Source organism: Neolamprologus multifasciatus, unplaced genomic scaffold (genome assembly GCF_963576455.1).
Source record: "Neolamprologus multifasciatus unplaced genomic scaffold, fNeoMul1.2 scaffold_10, whole genome shotgun sequence".
NCBI classification, from domain to species: domain Eukaryota; kingdom Metazoa; phylum Chordata; class Actinopteri; order Cichliformes; family Cichlidae; genus Neolamprologus; species Neolamprologus multifasciatus.
The window spans coordinates 104582-123779 of NW_028181985.1; the positions used below are offsets into that span (position 1 = coordinate 104582).

At 40.6% G+C, this 19198-nt stretch overlaps 1 protein-coding gene across 2 annotated transcripts; it reads right to left on the reverse strand.

The window, feature by feature from the left end:
- Positions 1-365: 365 nt before the first annotated feature.
- Positions 366-17763, reverse strand: LOC146490359 (uncharacterized). 2 transcript variants are annotated; one of them, XM_085153283.1, is made up of 28 exons: positions 17620-17763; positions 15884-16683; positions 14365-14426; positions 14017-14055; positions 13564-13908; positions 13128-13354; positions 12711-12886; positions 12462-12506; positions 9988-10063; positions 9751-9855; positions 9615-9649; positions 8755-8907; positions 8454-8582; positions 8206-8244; positions 7539-7664; positions 6912-7038; positions 6126-6296; positions 6007-6041; positions 5606-5770; positions 5363-5497; positions 3794-3832; positions 3572-3712; positions 2907-2986; positions 2760-2783; positions 2267-2529; positions 1143-1259; positions 947-1068; positions 366-855 (listed from the first exon to the last, which is right to left on the reverse strand). In XM_085153283.1, the coding sequence occupies exons 2-28, from the start codon at positions 16400-16402 to the stop codon at positions 781-783; spliced, it is 3570 nt and encodes a 1189-aa protein (XP_085009409.1). In that variant the 5' UTR covers positions 16403-16683; positions 17620-17763; the 3' UTR covers positions 366-780. The 2 variants fall into 2 exon arrangements, with proteins under 2 accessions (XP_085009409.1, XP_085009410.1); XM_085153284.1 differs by lacking the exon at positions 17620-17763 and having other exon boundaries at positions 15884-17200.
- Between the last annotated feature and the right edge of the window lie 1435 nt (positions 17764-19198).

Consider the following 19198-nt stretch of genomic DNA (forward strand, 5'->3'; position numbering starts at 1 on the left):
ATTTGTTTTGGTTTTTATTGCCTTTTGAGTCAAAAGTCTCCAGAGGCAGATGCTTGGTTTCCTGGTATTTCAAGACATTAATGCAATGGAAAGGGATTTAAAAAAAAGAAAGAAAGAAAAGAAAGAGTGGAAAGTGAATCTCACATGAAGCGGAGGAGCTCAGAGTTCTCTCACTAGTCTAAATATCTTCAGACGTGAGTGCAGATAGTAGTGGGAACATTTACTCAAGTACTTAAAATACATAAAGTCTGTGTTTCAGGTAGGTGTTTCCATGTTATACTAGATTCTGCTATTGTCATGGTTGGCTGTGTGGCAGGCAAGCAGAAGCGGTGGACCCAAAAATGCAGGACTCTTGGAGATGGGAATAAACTGAAAACGCAGCTTTATTGCTGGACGAACGATTGAAAATAAAACTTACAAAAGGAAAACAAGACTAAACCGAGGTGCTGGAGGACTGGACATTACAAACACACAGCAGGTTGAGGGTACGACGCGACAGGGAGCACAGGAAAACACAGGGCTTAAATACACAGGGGAGTAATTAGGGAATGGGCAACAAGAGGGAGACACAGCTGGGAGTAATTAGGCTAACGAGACAGGGGAGAGGTAAAACTGAACACACTGACATAAGACATGAACTTTCAAAGTAAAACAGGAAATAAGAAACAAATCACAAAACCGCAAACATATACACAGTCATCCAGGACACACATACACACACGTATACATATATATACACTCTCCACAGTTATGTGTTAAAAATACAGTAGATCAGGTCCATCAGTCAGAAACGGAGCCTGGAGACGTCTGAGACAAAGTTTTTGTAGCTCTCTGTCGACGTTCCTCATAATATTTCTAAACAAAGGGAAAAGCGAGAAAACAAACATCGTTAGGCCAACAGTGTGATTTTGTGTGCTGAATCGTGTATATGTATGTGCGTGCATACCTGCAGGTTGTCGTAGTGTTTCTGGCTGCAGCAGTGGAGTTCCTTGGCGGTCTTCTCATTCAGGCAGAAAACAGAGCAGATGTTACAGAAAAATCCTGATTTAGGGACCACAAACTCCTGACCTGCAGAGAAGCAGAAACAGGAGGATTAGACAAGTATTAACAACAAATTTGAATTTAGAGTGTGTGTGTCTGACCGATGGGGCTGTTAGGGTTGAACTGAGGCAGTCTGAAATCTGCTACAACACACGGAGACTGAGAGCGAGATCGCTTTGCCTCAGGTCCGACAAGCTCCCTCCTGCGTTTACCCACAACTGAAAATGAAAAGAGCGACACGTTAATCATCAACAAATCTGCTACAGGAGCCACTGGCTTTATAAAATATTTAAACATTCAATTATAACTCAATAATAATTGAACAAATGATTTCGATTTACTTGAAAAGCTGAAACGTTCATCGGCCACTTTATTAGGTACACCTGTTTGACTGCTCATTAATGTGACTCTCTAATCAGCCAATCACATGGCAGCAACTTAGTGATTTAGGTATGTAGACATGGTCAGATGACCTGCTGAAATTCAAACTGAGCATCAGAATGAAGAAGAAAAATAATTGAAGTCACTTAAACGTGGCATGTTTGCTGATCTTAGCATTTCAAAAACTGCTGATCTGCTGGGATTTTCCCACAGAAGCATCTCTAGGGTTTACATCAAATGGTCTGAAACAGAAAATATCCAGTGAGTGGCAGTTCCCTGGAGGAAATGCATTTTTGAGTTTAGAGGAGAATGAAATAACTGCTTCACGCTGAGCGGAAGGCCAGAGCAAGCCAAACAACCACTTATTACAATGCACAAGAGTATCTCTGAACGCACAGCACATCCAACACTGAAGCAGATGAGCTACAGCAGCAGAAGACCACACTGGGTTCCACTTCTCTAAGCTAAGAACGCAAAGCTGAGGGTACAATTCACACAGGCTCAGCAACGCTGTAAAATAAAAACGCTGCCTGGTCTGTTGAATCTCAGTTTCTGCTGTGACATTAGGATGGTAGGGTCAGAAATCTTGGATCCATCCTGCCTTGTATCAAAATTTCAGGCTGGTGATGGTGTGGGATATAGTCATCGCACCAACGGAGCATTTTTTAAACACCACATATGTAAAATATATTAGTACCACCAGGCTGAATGTCTGTAGCACAGTGAGGAGCACAAATATGAGATCAGAGCCATAAAATATCACAACTTTTCTTTTTATATTCAGTTTACTGTGTTTTGGCTGTCAGAGCGGTGTATTTTGCTGATTTAAAGCAGCTCTTTGTACCTTTAATGTCGGCCATGCTCCATCCATCATTCTCCTCTCCCTCCTGCGTCTCGTCGTCAGGACACTTGGGCTCTGGCTGCTGTCCAGCAGGGGCGGCTGCAGCATCGGGCTGGGTCACTGCTTCCTCCTCGGTCCTCTGGCTCTCCGCCTGGCAGTCACCTTTGGTCACTGCATCAGTCGATTCTGCGGTCTTCTTGGTTTTCATTTTGAGGTTAACTTTGTTGTCACCAGAGTCTTGCAGACGCTGTTTCAGGCTCTTCAAACTGAATTTAAAAGCAAAGATGCCAGTAGGTTACCATGAAAAGAGGTTTGTTGTCACAAAATGTTCATGTGAAAGAAGAAATTCCATTTCAAATTCCTAATCTAGAGTTGCTTATATCTAAATCACATTCTTCTCTTTTTGCATCTTTGGAAACTGTTTACTATAGACGACCTTGAGGAGCGTATGGTATATTTGACTCTGCCACTAAACCTGAAAAAGAAAGATACTCACGACTCAATACGTCCAGCTTTACTCCTATGAAGAGGAGAGAAAAAGCACAAGGTCAGACAGACATGAAGACACTTTAAAGAAAATGAAAAAACACAGTGTAAAATAAATTTCCTCTTTTTCTCACTTCTGATTGTGGGACACACTTACCAAGCAGATAAATAGTCCTTGGTGACTTTGCTCTCCATCACCTGTGTTAATCCACCAGGTTCGGCCATCTCAATGCATATCTGAGAAAACAGAAAGGATATTTGAGCAACACAGTGGTACTCAATGGGTGTGCTACAGGCACGATTTGTATTGTACAGGGCCATAAAGAATTTGTCCTGGCGAGTTTCTTTACTGCCCTGTACGATAGTACAAGGCAAAGAAAAAAAATCTTGGGGTTTTAAACTTGCAAATGGGAAATAAGTGCAAACATATTTCTATACTTTTGCAAAGTTTTTGATTGAACAATAAAACCACTGAGCAAGAAACACTAAAAGAATAACTTAGCGCTGCCTCAAACTGCAGGGATCTCCCCTGCTCGATGGGCCAGGACAAAAGGCTGAACAGGTCATAAGATTACTACTTGGTTGAGAACTTGGTGCATTTCAGGCAGTCCTTCTTCACCAGTGTTTGCAAAGGCATGTCAAATTCAGATTGCCTGCCGCAGGGAATATTTAAACTTGCTCAACTAGTGTTAAAAAAAACACAAAGTCTCCTTCAGACTCATTTAAAATGTTTGTCAATATGAAAAGAACAGCAGACACCATGACAAGCCTTGCAGCCTTCTGTAACACATAAAAAAGTTGCACGTGTTTATGAAATCGTACCCTGTTGGCAAGCGGCAAGAATCTGACAAAAGCAGCAATGGACGCCACCACTTCCACGATCATCACGACAAGGTCCACATTCACCTCGGAGACCTCCACACTCAGCAGCCGGTCCTCCAGAGACTCCGACTCTGGAACATGCTGAAAAACAACCAGCGTTAAGATCAGGGAGACCCGAGCCTGCTGCTTTTACAAGACAGATTTATGTGACTGCTGACTTACAGTGGTGCTCCATTTCATCATGCTTCTATACATGCTCTCCTGTGAAAAGAGTAGAAGATGAAAGGGGATTACATCAATCACTGATCCTCTGTTTGTACAATAAATATTGAAGAACTCTCCTCCTGGCTAGAGTGTTTTTAATGTTCTATTGACCACATTTAATAAGATAAATATTGGACTCCACTGTAAGTGAGAAGTGACTCGATCCTGGTTTGCATCTTTGTGGCAAAGGATTCATACTTCAGGATAGTAACGACACAACATATAACCAAGGTTTTGCAGGAACTATTTGATGCTATTTGAGTCTCAGTGTCAGGTCTGACGGTGCCCCGACCGGCGACCTGTGTGTGTTTGTTCTCCTCTCTCTCGCTCTGTTTTTTCCTCTCCTGCTCCGCTGCCATTGTTACGCGGTCGCGTAGCAACGGGAGATCTCCGACCCGGAAGTGCTGCCGCTCTGAGCTGCTGTCCCACCTGCGACTGATTCCTCGCCAGCTGCTGCCAATCATCCGCCGTCGTTGGCAGAGCTATTTAATGGTGTGGCTGAGTGACAGACAGCGCTGGAGTATTGCACCAAGCCTGGTAGTGACTCGAGCTCAGCAAGGGTAAAGCAAGCGTTTGATAGCGGAGGGAGGCTAATCGTGGCTGCTTTGCCTTTTCCCAGGAAGCGAACGAGACGGAAGGAGAGACGTCACTGATTCACGGGAGTTGTGTGGACACACGAGGAGAGACGGGGAGAGGAGCACTGAAGGGACTTGCACTATGGATAACTGTGGATTGGCTTCACTGTAAATAAAGACACTGTTCAACTTTAACGAGAGGTCCGCGTCTGGGTTCACTAACTCACCATCCTTAACACTCAGTGACTTTCCGCAACAGTTGTCAGACCTCGATTCCTCTTAACATGTAGCTGTGGAGAGAGTTCTCAGAAAGCTCCTGAATAGCTAGCCCACAAGGAAACTTGAGATGGGAAACGCTGAAGCTAGAAGGTTAGCAGCGACTGAAGTTTCAAAATAAGTAAGGGCATTACTTAATAGTCAGTAAAACACTCTATAACCTATGTCTGGGTCTTTAAAGTTTACACGGGGCTGACTTCACAAGGAGCTCTGTGGAAATTTAAAGTGGTGGCGGAATGACGTGGGTTGTCGCCTATGAACAGAAAAGTGGATAAAGTTCATGCAGCTTTTGTGCTGCTGTTGCAAAAAGGAAGGAACAAATACAGACAAAGTAACAATAAATAGTCGATTTGAAATTCATGCATATTTTTAGTTTTTCCATTTCTTATTCAGATATTTATCAATAAGTGACTTATATGTATGTATATATTGTATATATTGTCCTATTCCTTACTTCTTGTATCTGTCTTTGTTACTGTTTGTACTGTAACCAATATATTTCCCCTAGGGATCAATAAAGTATTCTGAGTCTCATTCTATTAATATTAGCCCAGAGAAGGATGATGCTGTGCTCACTCCTTAGAGGAGAAATCTGTTTTGATTGGGATCTGAATAGTTTGAGTGAAACAGGAGCATGCCCCTGATTTAACAGCCCCCGATTGCTCCATTTTCATACCTCACTTGTACCAGGAAGCATGTCTTGTAAAACAATGTGGATTCTGAGCGTCCACTCTCCAACAGTAACTGGATTTTTAAGGTAATCCCTGGCGAAATCGCAGCACGCATCCCAGCTGTTAAAAAACACAAAGGCCTGGAGGGGAAAAATGATGCAGAGGAAACATTCAATATTAATCATTAAATTGAATTAAATTTGCAAATGCAAATTTCTCTGTATCGGCCTGCTGGGTCTACTCCTCACCCTCCTCTGCAGTGATAAAACGATTATTTTGTAGTACAGAGTCTGAACAGTCTGATCAGGGACGTAACGCCACACCAGCTTGGTGACATCCTCCTGACTGTAGTTTCCTTCTGGCAAACCGGTCAACATGATCGTGGAGAACGTAGAACCTTGAGATTGGGCTTTCTACAAGACACAAGGTTCAAGAACCAAAGTTTATTTGAAGGGAAACTTTGCGGTACTTTTTAAAAAATATATATTATTATTACTGACCACATAGAGAAGACAAAATGAAACCAAGTTTAGCAGAAAAAAAGAAATGTGGTTTTTGAGGTGAGTATTTGGAAAAATGGACACCTCTTGGTATTTACTCAAGGATTCCTGTTTAACACATGAAACCTGGGTTTAGAAGATGCACTCACCTCAATGTCATCAGGTTCACTGACAGTTAAATACTCTAGAAGTGTAAAACAAACACAGTTAGTAACAGTCAACACTTTATATCTGGAGGTTAATTTTAGTTTCCAGCTGTTTCTCTCACCTGGGATTGTGAACCAAGGAGAGACAGTGGGGAACACAAAGGGACTAGTTGTCATTGTGATCCAATATGGTGAAGTGCTGCGTTGTGGGATGGTAATATCTTCTGTTGGGACAGTTGCACCATCAACAGCAACCTCGGTGTCTGGCAAAGCTTTGTCTGGCAATCTTGGTGCTGCACAAGCAAAAATACGTTTTGTTAAAAGTTTTGTGGGGGAAAGAAAAGGAAAAATGAGTGGTGCAAAACAGGTTTTTAATGTTTACAATGATCCAGTAATATCAATGTTTTGACTTTTATTTGAACTTTAAGCACCTTTACAGATACCCAAGGTATCATAGACATCAGAAAAACAATGATTAGTGGGTTAGCTCAAATGCCAGACTGAAAAAGTGCAGTTTAAGTAATGGCTCTGGTTCATGTGTCTGGGGCAGAGACAAGCAGAAGGAAATTGACCACTGATGGAGCAAAGATTTCTGGAGGGGCCAGAAAAGAGGTCAGAGAGATAATAAGGCAAATGAGCATCAAAGGATTTGTGGGAACGAGAATCACAGTGTTAGTGGATAAAAGTTGAGGGAATGTGTCACAATGATTTATTGTGAACAACAATAAATCAGCAGTTTTGTCTTCACTTTATCCACAGCCCAGGGGAGAACTGAAAAATCTATTCATGAGTGTTTCACAAACAGAAAGCGAAAGAAAGGTCTTACCAGATGACCTTCCATTAACTTAACCCATCTTTTTTTCCCTTTAAATCATATTTGTTTAAAATCCCATTTAAAAAACACTTACGCAGTGAGGTACATCCACGCTGTGGTATTTTCAGCCTTGACAATTTGTGGCCGGTGGCCCGTTTTAGAAGGCTGTACCAAACGCCAAGGCGATCAGCATCACGAAGAGACTGAAATTCGATAAACACCTGAAACACAAGAAAGAAAATGTATTCTGAACATTTTACCTTCACATTGTAAATGTTAGAAAATAAGTGCTAAGCACACGTGGAAAGAGTGAACTAAGTACAGCTTTATTGTGGAGATCACTGGATTCAAAAGTCAGAAATCCTGGCTCAATGATGCACTGGAGCCACGCTCAACATGCTGTAATGTGATAAATACTAGTGCGCATGAGCATATGAAGAATTGCTCAGCGAGCAGCTTATCGGCAGTCTCTCTTTACTATCGCTATAGTTTTGCAGTTGTGCTTTCCTCAAGATAAGTAGCATCCAAATCTAGACACATCATCTCTTTTTAAGGATGGATTTATGAAGGTTGGTGCATGTCCTTTAGTTTGGTGTGCAAGCGGTTAATCTGTCAATTTCTCTGTATGGTTAAGATTACACTTACACAAGCACATATCTCATACAGCCTTTCACAGACTTCTAACACATGCACTTGTTGGCATTTATGAGTGTGTTTATACCTTGTTGAGAAGAGGCAGGTAGTTTCTTACACAATCCATTTTTTTCAAAGCTTCTCTGAGATCCCTGGACTCGCCTGGCGAGATGTTCCTGATGTAGATTAATCGTGCTCCATTGTCAGTCACTTGCTGCTTCGAGAAAACCGGGTTAACGTGAAAAAAAAACAACCCCACAAACAGTATGACGTTCCAAACATTCTTATACTACAGTTCCAAGATCAAGGTCATAAGTTTGCACTTATATTCACACAGCAGGTATGCACCCTGGCAGCTATCTTCATTTTCCAAACAATTTATAATTGCAGCTCTTGCTGTTTTTGATAACACTGGTTGGAAAAATATTTAAACTAATGTACACACAGTGCCGTGAAAAACGCATTTGGCTCGTTCCCAATTTCGTAATTTTTTGCACAAGTTTCAAATCGTTAAACAAATGTTTAAAAAAATATACAAAATGCATTTTTAAATGAGGATTTAATTTATTCCAGGAAAGAAGTTCTCCAAACCTTTCCTAGCCCTGTGTGAATATCTGAAAAAACGGGTATGTCCCCATTTTTCAAGGTGTTTTGACTTGGATGCGAGTGCTTCCAGTTATGACTTTATACTCTGACCAATAAATCTAAAGGTATTCTAGTGCAGTCTTTGTTTCTGAGATATGTGCGTTACTTACATAGCATAGCCGTTTCATCAGAGACTTATAAAACTCAAGCTGAAAGAAAAAAAACAGTTAAAAATCATTACATCACTTCGGATTCGGTTCGATTTATTTCAGCTTAAAGGTATTTTTTTCTACAAAAAGAAATATTTTTTTACATTTATAATCACACTTTAAATAAACAAGCAGAAACAAATATTTTCAAATAATTTTAATAACATCTGTCACAACAGTAGATTGCATTATCTACACACAGTGCTTACCGGCGTCATTAAAATGTTGCCCTTCTCAACCTGCAGTCGAAGTTTAGACCCATTGAGAATAAAATCATGATTTTCTGATGCTAGCACGATGTTTTTAGCTGCCACTGCTGTCGGCATGAGGGCAAAAGCCTGAAGGAAAAACAAACAACCAAACACTGATTTTTACTGAATAACCATGAAGACAGGCACTCACAAAATATGTATTAACTAACTAAATGTTAGTTAGGTCGTCTTAGAAAAGATATTTAGAGCGCCATTAAAATGAAGGTCATAACCCAGCCCAATGCAAACTGGTGCTTACCATGCGTGCCTGTGGTATAACGTAGATCGCGTCATCGTAATACTCAAATCGGTGTCGAGTGAGCAGACCGGCGATGTCCTCCTCTGCGTAACAGCCATCGTGATACTCTGGCAGGTTGCTTATTAACAGCACCTTGTAATCAAGCGAATCAAGCTGTGCAAACGAAAAGAATTTCAGGATCAGTTTACAATTGCAATGGAAGAAATTCCAGACAGAAATCTGAAAAATGCAAACATTAACTTATGAACACAATCAGGTACCTATTACAAAATGTTTCTGATGCTAATTTTCCTTTTCCTTTACTTCTTTTTTTTCTTTCTTTGTTTTACGTAGTACAGCTCTACCTTGACTCACTGACAAAAAAGGCAGTAAGAGTCAGCTATGAAAGTACTTTTCATTTAAGGTGGATCCATAAACAGTGATAACTGATTCACAAAAGGCAATGTGTAAACAGCACTATTGCACATGTCAAGCTTGGGAAGGAAAAAGCACTCAAAACCACCATGTCCTGGATGACTGTGCATATAATTTGAACATGTTAAACTAGCTTTTCAATAAAGGAGTTTTAGTATGTGTTAGTACATGAGATAATTGTTTTATTACAATACTAAGTTGGTAACCAAGAATGGTGCAATTCTATTGGTGTCTATACTGACTACAAAATCTCTGGTATTGCGACATCCCTAGTGAATTTTTAACATTTTTCTACATTTACACCTACTTGAGCGTCACCTGACAATGAGATATAACCCAACTACAAACTTGTAAAACAAATTGAACTATTTCAGATCAAAACTTAAGCACTTTGATAAAGCATGTTTTTCTTACAGGTATAACTGAAGTGGTTTTTTTAATGTTACCTTTGACTTGGGAAGTTTGACTGTCTTGAGACAACCTGTAAAGTGCAGAGCAAAAGAAAAACAAAAAAATAATTATAAAATAGAAAATATCTTCACATTGAGAAATCTTTCATACAGATCTTTGGGGATTTCTTACGGATTCTTTCTGGACACAGTTGCTCTTGTATCCGCTCCCAAAATGTTGGGTGGGTAACAGCGACCGGCTGATCCTTTGAGATCTTCTCTGCAGTCTCTGCAGAGTCTTGGAATAAAGGAAATGTAGTTAAGTTCAATAGTGGTAGTTTAGATAGGATGCAAATTACCCAGCTGATCTAAATACAAATCTGCGTGGTTGAGGCCGTTTCTGCTTTGGAAGCCAAGACTTTTGGCTCACCGTCAACTGCAGCACCTTTAATTGGTTCAACAGCCTCCGTAGCCTTGGCTGTATTTTTAGGTGCCACCGCAGCTTCCTTACAAACACACACACAACGAACATACATTAGTTTGTATTACTACCAAAACTGTTAAGTTACTACATTCACACTAAAAATCATACATGAGCACTTGTCATGAGCTTACAAGTATTTACAGACAAGTTGGAGTCTTCCATGCAAACTACAAGCAACTGTGGCAACTTGCAAGCAACCAGTGCGATTCCAAGGATGTTTTCAGTGCAATGTGTATATATAGATTTCAAAAATGCATAATGCAACACAGCAAAATAAAAACAAAGTACAGTGTGTATGTTTTCATAGCATTAGACTTGAGCGGAAACTTTCTGACATGGGGATGACTATATAAAAGCTCAGTATAATCCAAAGTAACTATGAATTTGAGGGGTGCGAGACTGTAGAAGAAATGTAAGGATAACCAACTGACTTTAAACCGCATAATGAATGCAGGACTACAACCGTGAACGGACAGTATATTTATAGAGAATTGTAGCTACGGTGCATAAATATCTATCTTAGATTGCAGAAGCAAACCAGGAGACAAACAGGAGAGGAACTTTCTCTAGATTCACAAGTAGGTCAATGAACTCATCCATCTATAACAGTGACAGGGGCGGATCTAGAAGGGTGGCATGGGGTGGCAAGTGCCACCCTAAAATGATCCCTTGCCACCCCAAGTGCCACCCCAGTTTTGCATATGACAGTGTTGTTTATTAAAATAAGATAGCATTAACAGTTTGAGCGTAGTTACAGTCAACAGTGAATATAAATGCTAAAACTGAAAATATTGCATAGTGTTACCCCCCTCCACCATTAACAAATGGTTCAGCCCATAGCAGGACCGGCTTTTTTCTTGTTTTCAGTAGCAAGCGATGCTTATGATTGTGCCAGAGCACATTCTGAACAACACCATGGGAATTTTGCTTTTTACACAGGTGGGTGGATGTTACACTCTGGAAATGGAAGGAAGGTGAGTGTTATTAACCCTCTGTGGTCTACGGACACGCTGCACCTCCAAATCACATGACTGATGTAAGCTGACACAGCAACAAGCTGCAGCCATGCTGAGTTTCTATTTCAGCCCACATTGAAAATTCGGACTTCAAAGTTTTGACATTTTAATTACAGGCCAGTAAATCCAGAGTTATGATAATATATATAAGCCACGCTTTTTTCTAAATACTGTCGTCACGTTTTAGTGTGGAGTGTTTACTTAGTGTGTTGTGTAGTTGTTCTGTTGTGTAGTCGTTTTGTTTTGTGTGTCAGTGAGGGCACTAATGAATGTCACAAAGGCACATTTGCAATGTAAACACTGTCACTAAGTAGAAAACCAGCGGAGTGATACACCTGCTGTTGTCAGGCCTGCAGGTTTATCCCTGTGCTGTTCTGTCTTTTGGTGGACAAACTTTTTTTTACTGGCACACATCATTTGTGGGGCATCTTATTGCGACACCTAATTGTTCTCTCATTTTAGTTGTAGTAATATTTTTAAATTCTTATACAAAATGAAAAAAAAAACCAAAACAAAAAACCGGCAGGTGTATTGGCTGCATTTTTAGATAAATAGTTGTATATGTTTACAAAATGTACAATTTATATTTGCATTTCAAGTTATAAAAATATACTGTTTTTTTTTTACAGTAAAAAAATACTACTAGGATTTTAAGTTCTTTGTGTGATTTCAGATCAGTAATACTAATGCAGTATGTCAGTGAAAAAAACAACTAAATTCAGTTGAGCTGAAAAGACACCAAACAAGGCAAGGGGAAAAAAATAAAATGAAACAATCTGAGGGTGAAATACAAACGTAAACTCAAAAGGAGTCAAAAATGGCCGATTGTATTTCAGACCTCAGTGGGTTCATCCAACAAATCATGAAAAATTAGGTTTCAATTTTTGTTCATGACAGTGCAGATTTCTGACATTTTGTGTCATTTAAGCTGTAACAATGTGATTGTTTTCTAACAGTGTGAAACATAAGTTAGACTTGTGTTTGTAAATGAACCGCCCCATGTTGTGTAGCTTTCTGGATTTCATACTTGTTGGGCTACATATTTATTTATTATACAGGCTATACAGAAACTCGCATGTTTTATGTAACTAAAGTGTGTAATTATGTGGGCTACAGACAATAATTAAGTTCTAGACTATATTTATATGAAAAATGTGTATACTTACTGCATTTGAATGATTCTAACCATATGTAAGCACCTGCATATGTGTTTGAAAAATAAAAAGGCTTCGATTTTGCCACCCTATTTGATTTCTTTGCCACCCTAAGAAAATTTCTCTAGATCTGCCCCTGAACAGTGAACAAATTTCAGTGTACATACCTGTAATTTTGACCTAAACAAAACAACTGACAAATTTTTTTATCCATAGCAGAAATCACATCACTGTGACAGAGACTACTTACAGTCCCTTGTAGCCTCACCATGGTCGGAGGGGAAGATTTACCAGCCTGTGGAAACAGGGAAGAAAAATATGAACAAACCAAATGCAGATTTCATCATGACAACTTGACTCAAACTATCTGCTTGTATAAATCTGTGTTGAAAGATTTAATCTGGTTGTGTGGCATCAACAATCACGTCATCTGTCACTGATCACATTATAAATTGTCCAAAACTGTGCATTCATGAAAAAAGGCATAATATGAAGTCACCTTTGTCTTCTCTGTGCTAGGCGTCCCTTTAGTTGTTTCTGGAGATGCAGAACGTGAGGACGATGATGATGATGTTGATGGGGACGACTTCATCTTGACTAGCTCAGCCAGCAGGGCAGGAGCCAAAGTTTTGACGACAGTCTCCAGGTCAGACTGTTTTGATAAGGACTGGAGAGCTAAAAGACCACAGGTGCAAAAGAGATTCACACTTTGGTGGGTGCCAAGTCTCGAAAATCATCTACTGTTTCTGAAAGTTTTATAATAGTAGAAAAAACTATACTGACATTTCTGGTGGCACTGGTCTTTATTTATCCTTTACATTAGTAAATTTAAGGTTGTGAGGGGGGAGGATAACTTTGATCTTAGAAAAACTAATGAGTACATACAAAAAAATAAAACATGAAGCAATTTTCAAACCTGATGTTTCCAGCAGTTTCTTTGCCAAGATCTTTGAGCTGCTCGACTTCTTTCGCCTAGGAGATGACCTCTCGGTCGACGATCGCCTCTCCCAGCTTTTCCTCGGTGATGAACGTTTCTCATCTCTTCTTCTCGGTGAGGATCGTCTCTCGCGGCACCTTGAGCGTGATCGATATCGTGAAGAGGAAGGACGGTCATACCACGAGGAGTCAGAATGAGACCGGGACCTGAAAAAAGTATGGATCAAAGAACTTAATAACTCATAAACATCTCAAAGCACACACCCAGCATGGATACAAAAGGTAAATGCTGTCCACCAATTAAGTTTTTTTAAGTTTATATTTTTATATATATGTTATATTTCGCCCTTTAACAATCCACTGGAGAGCTAAATCTTCTTGATTGATCCTAGTTCTCAAAATGTTGTTGGACAGACCTGCGATTCCGTCTGGACCTGTACAGAGATCGTGATTGGCTTCTGTGTCTCTCCCTTCGGCGGCTGCGTGATTGAGAACAGGAATGACTGTTCCTCCTATTCTGCAAGTCACGGTGGCGACGTGGGCTGCCGGAGCGGGAACGGCTGCTTCGTCTGTCCCTGCTACGCTCCGAGTCACGATGAGCGCGGGGTCTGCGAGAGCGGGAAAGCCTTCTTCGCCTGTCGCTGCTTTGCTCCGAGTCACGATGACTGCGGGGGCTGCAGGAACGGGAACGACTCTCATGTCTGGTTTTCTTCTGGGAAGTCTCAGCAGACGTTGAGGGAGAGGGCTTGGCACCTGACGCACTAACAAGTGCATTAAAAAGAAAAGCACAGTTAAATGAAAGAAAATGAAAGGCTCCAATGCTGGCATGTTTTTTTATTCGCCAAATGACTTCAAATGAAGATATTTACCCTAGCGGTGATGCTATTTCACCGTTCCACTCTGGGTATCTGTGGAAAAACACAGGTGCATTTTTGTCAGATGTTGCAAGGTAGAATGTCCTTAAAAATATATTATTGTTCATTAATTCAAAAACTTAGAAATGTATTCAGCCTTTTAACAATAAATCATTAAGGTGCTTTACAGGAACGCAACCAATGGGCTACAAATATGACAAAGAAAAATGAAAAAATACAAATGAACAGTTCTTAGGAAGCTATCCTAGCATTACAACCCCGACATCATTTTGGCACAACCATGGTTGTGCTGCCCCAAAGATATCGGTTCATAATCACGAAGTACAGAGAAGAAAGACTGACTGCTTTCGCAGAAGTTTGCAGTTCTCGATGTGAAGGCTGGTTTTCTGGTGGGAGACCCAATCCTAGTGGTCACAACAAAAAACAAACATTTAGACAAGATTCATTATTATCAGGAGCAATGTTTGTCATTGACATCACTTGCTGATAAAAAGGTCACTAAACTTTGCAGTGGCCTTAAAAAAAATCTTAAAATATTAACAGTTAGTCCTTCACTGAACGGAGAAGCATTATAACATTAGCCAGGAGCCTGGATTGCACTTAGAAACCTTCATAGGCCAAAAACAAAACAGGAACAAATAAGCATGACACATTATACCTTTCCTGGGATAAAATTTTAAAGATGAAATTATTTAGTATATATAGAAAACACAAGTCAAACATCTGATTACAAACAACCAAAACAAAAGGGTCATCTTAGGCTCTGGATTCTGGACTCTCAGGCTCTTCTTATGGCATCAAAATTTCCCGAGGTTCCAAGAAGGTCGTCTCAGGAGAGGCCAAGTTTGGATTAGGACAAAATGCACCACCTATGTTGATCACAGTTAGAGTAGCGACAGGAAGATGATGTTGAAATAGGCCAGAAGAGGAAGGCGCTGTTTCTTTGACGAGGAGCCCAAATGTGAAATTTGGTGCAGCAAAGGAAGGCACATCCATAAAGAGAGATTCAACAATCAGTCAAATTAAAGCTGGTGCTTGTGTAGCTCATGACTGGGCGCAGCGGGTGCTTATGTTTGTGGTAGTAAAAGTCTTGTGACACCGAAACACTAACTTAAAGTATGAGTAAAGAAAACTAGTATAACACAAAAACAAGGTGCCTACTGATATGAAATAACGGCCAAAACACACTATTCTTCACTCTAGTGACAAAAGACAAAAAGGGGAACTTTTACATTCAGCAAAAGTTCTAGGAAAAGCAAAGCTGAATGAGCACTGTGGAACAGTAGCCCAAGGACAGAGACAAATGAAAAAACAGCCATCTTCCAACATTTTCTGATGCACAGGTTCTTCATGCTTGCAGATTCTTCCTCATCACGTCATCTGAGGCCTTGGCTCCATTGTTAGCAAATGCCTTGAATGTCTTCGCATGGGTTTACATCAAGTCAAAAGACATTAAATCTATCAATTGCAAGTACAGACCACTGAAGTTTCTGAAGGTCTCTTTGAAGTAGTTTTTTAAATTACAACATGTGGTAGACATATAGTTCAGTTTAGTCTGGACTGTAATCCTTCAAAAATTCTGTTACAGAATACTAAATTGCAGAAATATGTGAAAATTTGTCCAAATGTTTGCAGTCCAAGTTGGTAGTCTTCCTACAGTCATCATTATGCAGTAATAGTGAATAAAACAAACCAAATAAACTTTAAAGTAGCATCCATGAAGCTTTTTCAAAACCAAAATCCTATAATGGGATTCAAAGTCAAATAATTAAAAACAACCCCAAAACAAAACAAAAAACATTGCGTTTCAAATAAATAAAAACTGACTGAAAGCAAAAACATCGAACAATCTTCAACTTACCTTCATCTGATTACATTCCTTGTTACATAGAGAGCAGGTATGCGGAAAGACCCTAGGTGAAGTGGCAGTGTAGTCTTGCATTTGGGCCAGCACTGGAATATTTCCTGTCACTTGTAAGGTAAAAGGCAGGTTGTCAGGAGTGATCTGATCTTCAGAGTATGAGATCGGATGTTCCAGGACCTCTTTTTCAAGTCCAAATTGCATAAGGATGTTCACAGCTGTTTCTGAAGTAGACTCTCCAGAGCCCACAGGTTTGGACCTCTTTATGTCCTCTTCCATTGAAGTCTTACTCCCTTCTGGCCTGCAGCTCATTGCCATAGTTAGCAGTGATGGGATTGTTCCTCCAGATTTTGCAGGAGTCTCAGATGAAACTCCAGAAGAGCTAAAGCTGGACCCAGGCCCAAGATGAGGAGGTGTCTTATGAGAGTCTCTCTCTGCCTGCATACTCGACTGTCCATAGCGCCCCTGGGCTGAACTTTGTTTCCCAGCGGCATAGGGGTTATATAAGGGATGGGACATGGTGTTAGCAACCTTCAGAAGGTTTAGTAGACTGATGGCTGCAGCTGTCAGGAAAGGGGGGTGTTGTGGATATAAATGGGGCGCGTGTATTGGTTCGGCCACCAATAGCAATGGCGTTATTTATCTGTGTCAACGCAAGGTGGGCTTTCAGCTGAGCCAGCCGCAAGCATGCAGCTTGCTGCCCGATCAGTAAAGAGCTCCCTGGGAGCCTACCATGTAAGGGGCTCTGTTTGTACCCTGGTGCAGGAGAAGGGGTGTAACGCTTCGATGGCAATGGAAAGCTGGAAAGGTAAAAATAAAGAAAACAAAGAAAAAAGGTTAATGAGTTGTACTGGGCCTCAGAATCTTGGAAAGATGAAATCCACACAGATGGACCTCGACTGGTGCAAACAGCCATAAGTCATGAACACATCCTCCTACCCCCTAAACATGATCGCAACAAGCAGGATTCACTGCACTGTTAATGTGAGCTATGTTATATTGCTGCCTCTGTTCGGTGGTGTCGAGCCAAACGGACTTTAACGTGTGTTTGAACGAGCTGACGGTTCACTCGTTAAGCTGAAAGAAAGATGCTTTAATCACAGCAGTCACACATGTGTCCACTGTACCATCTGGGAACTCTTCTTGTTTAGCACTCGTAATAACACAAACACTAAATCCTCCTTCTCTTGTGCTGTTGTGTAGCAGCAGCACGTTATTTTTGTGCCACTATTCTGAGCGCACATAAAAAACATTTGAGCATAGTGGCACTAAAATAACGCCATAGAATCTTTACTGAAGCTCAGTATTTGACACAGAGTTCGAACTCACTGCTGTGATAACTAATAATGATTAATATAATAACTATCATATTGGCCATATTATATTTACATTACCAAAGTAAGATGACTTTAGTCTCATGAACAACATTAGCTAATTGTTATTTACTAGCTAATCTTAAAATGACTGTTCAGTACAAAAATGAAGCCCAAAAATCATGTTTTACAGTCCTGTGGTCTCAGCCTCAGATACTTATCACATCACACAAAGCTCATGTAGAAACAAATGAACAAAATATGTTCTACTCCATTTCTGTCAAACAAAGCTGTATGAAACGTTTCCCGCTTTTAGTATAATGGTTGATAGGCAACCTGGGCAGCGCGAGGGAGGCTAGACCGTCCCATTTCACAAGCCTACAAGCCTGGTTTTGTTTTCTTTACAACAATCGGTGTACATACCGTGCTTTATATGTGTGTAATCCCTTTGTTCTGGTGTGCTCAAATGTATACTCGCCAAAAACGTCTTCTTGCAATCTGCAACTTTGCTAACGGAAAGGAAACGCTAAACGCTAGCCACATGACCCAGCGCAACAATTTCCGTTTCAATGGGCTGCCTTCAAAATAAAAGCACGAACGGAAACGGCAAATTTCAAGATACTGTAGTAATTCCACTAAAGCATATTATTAAGTGTACCCAGGGGCGATTCTAGGATCAGAGCTTTGGGGGTGCTGAGCACCCAGAAAGCTGTCCATCCAGGCAAGGTAAACTTTACTCGTCACAATGAGACTTCTTCCCCGTCTCTGTCAGTCCCTGCATCCCTAAATGTCTCCCTCTGACTGTCTCTTTGGTGCATTTAAACCCCTGTTCCTCCCTGTTCTCATCATCTGTTGTCTTCATCTCTATTATCAGTCATCATAATTTTACCATCTCTGTGCAAGTCTGCAAATTTCTTTATTAAATCATAAGTCTGTGAAGGTTCTCAGTCATCCAGGTCATCGTAGTCAAAGGAGTTTGCAAAGAAAAGCGTCTGGACTTCTTTAAGTTGCTTGAAGACGTTTCACCTTCATCCGAGAAGCTTCTTCAGTTCGAAGGTCAAATGGTGGAGAGTCCCAGATTTAAACCCAGTGGGAGTATCCCCCCAAAGAGGGACAAAGGACCCCCTGAACAACAGTAGGCTACGGACAATCTTAGTTTTAGATTTTAAATAGGCTGTATACATTTCAATGGGAGCAACAGGACGGTCAAATATCGCTGATTTTACTAGAGAGCAGGATGGATTGTAGGGTAGCAAACATCGTGGGAAAACACGTTTTCAACACTGCAGGTTACCTGGGTGTAATGTTTTTCAGCTAAAAAGAAACATGGCCTGACTCCTACCTAACTATATAAAGAGTAACTGAAGGTTAAATGCAGCTAATATGTCCTGTTTTAAATAAGTTTTTCTTCATAGCATGTTGACTGATTTTTATGGGGTTTTTTTATTAGACCACGAACTGTCCACTAAACCAGATATCAAACTTTTTCCACTTATCCACTGGTGAAAATTATGGTGAGGAGCTCGGCCATCAGGGAGGGGCTAAGACTAGAGCCGCTGGTCCTCCGCATTGAAAGTCAGTTGACATGGTTCAGGCATCTTACTAGGATGCCTCCTGGGTGAGGTTTTCCGGCCATGTACCACCGGGAGGAGGCCCCTGGGCAGACCCAGGACATGCTGGAGGGATTATATCCATTGGCTGGCCTGGGAACGCCTTGGTGTTTCCCCAGACAAGGTGGAGGAGGTGGCTGGAAGAGGGAGGTCTAGGTTTCTCTGCTTAGGCTGCTGCCCCAGCAACCCGGCACCAGATAAGCAGAAGAAAATGAATGGATGAATGGATACTTTATTTATCCCAGCGCTGGGAAATCTCTTTGTTACAGCAGTTTAAAACTAAATGAAAAACAATAAAGCAAAATTACTTAGAAATGATATATAGCTCATTTCAAGCACAGTGTGTGAAAAATGATTTTAATAAAATAAAAACTGAATAATGTCTGAAAGAC

Bases quoted from the DNA above. Each gene is read 5' to 3' on its own strand.
- LOC146490359 (XM_085153283.1), bottom strand. From the start codon at position 16,402: ATGTCCCATCCCTTATATAACCCCTATGCCGCTGGGAAACAAAGTTCA. The intron at 9,856-9,987 runs GTGAGCCAAAAG...CTTTATTCCAAG, and splicing joins TAAAGGTGCTGCAGTTGACG to ACTCTGCAGAGACTGCAGAG. The intron at 2,784-2,906 runs GTAAGTGTGTCC...TCCTCTTCATAG, and splicing joins AAGGACTATTTATCTGCTTG to GAGTAAAGCTGGACGTATTG.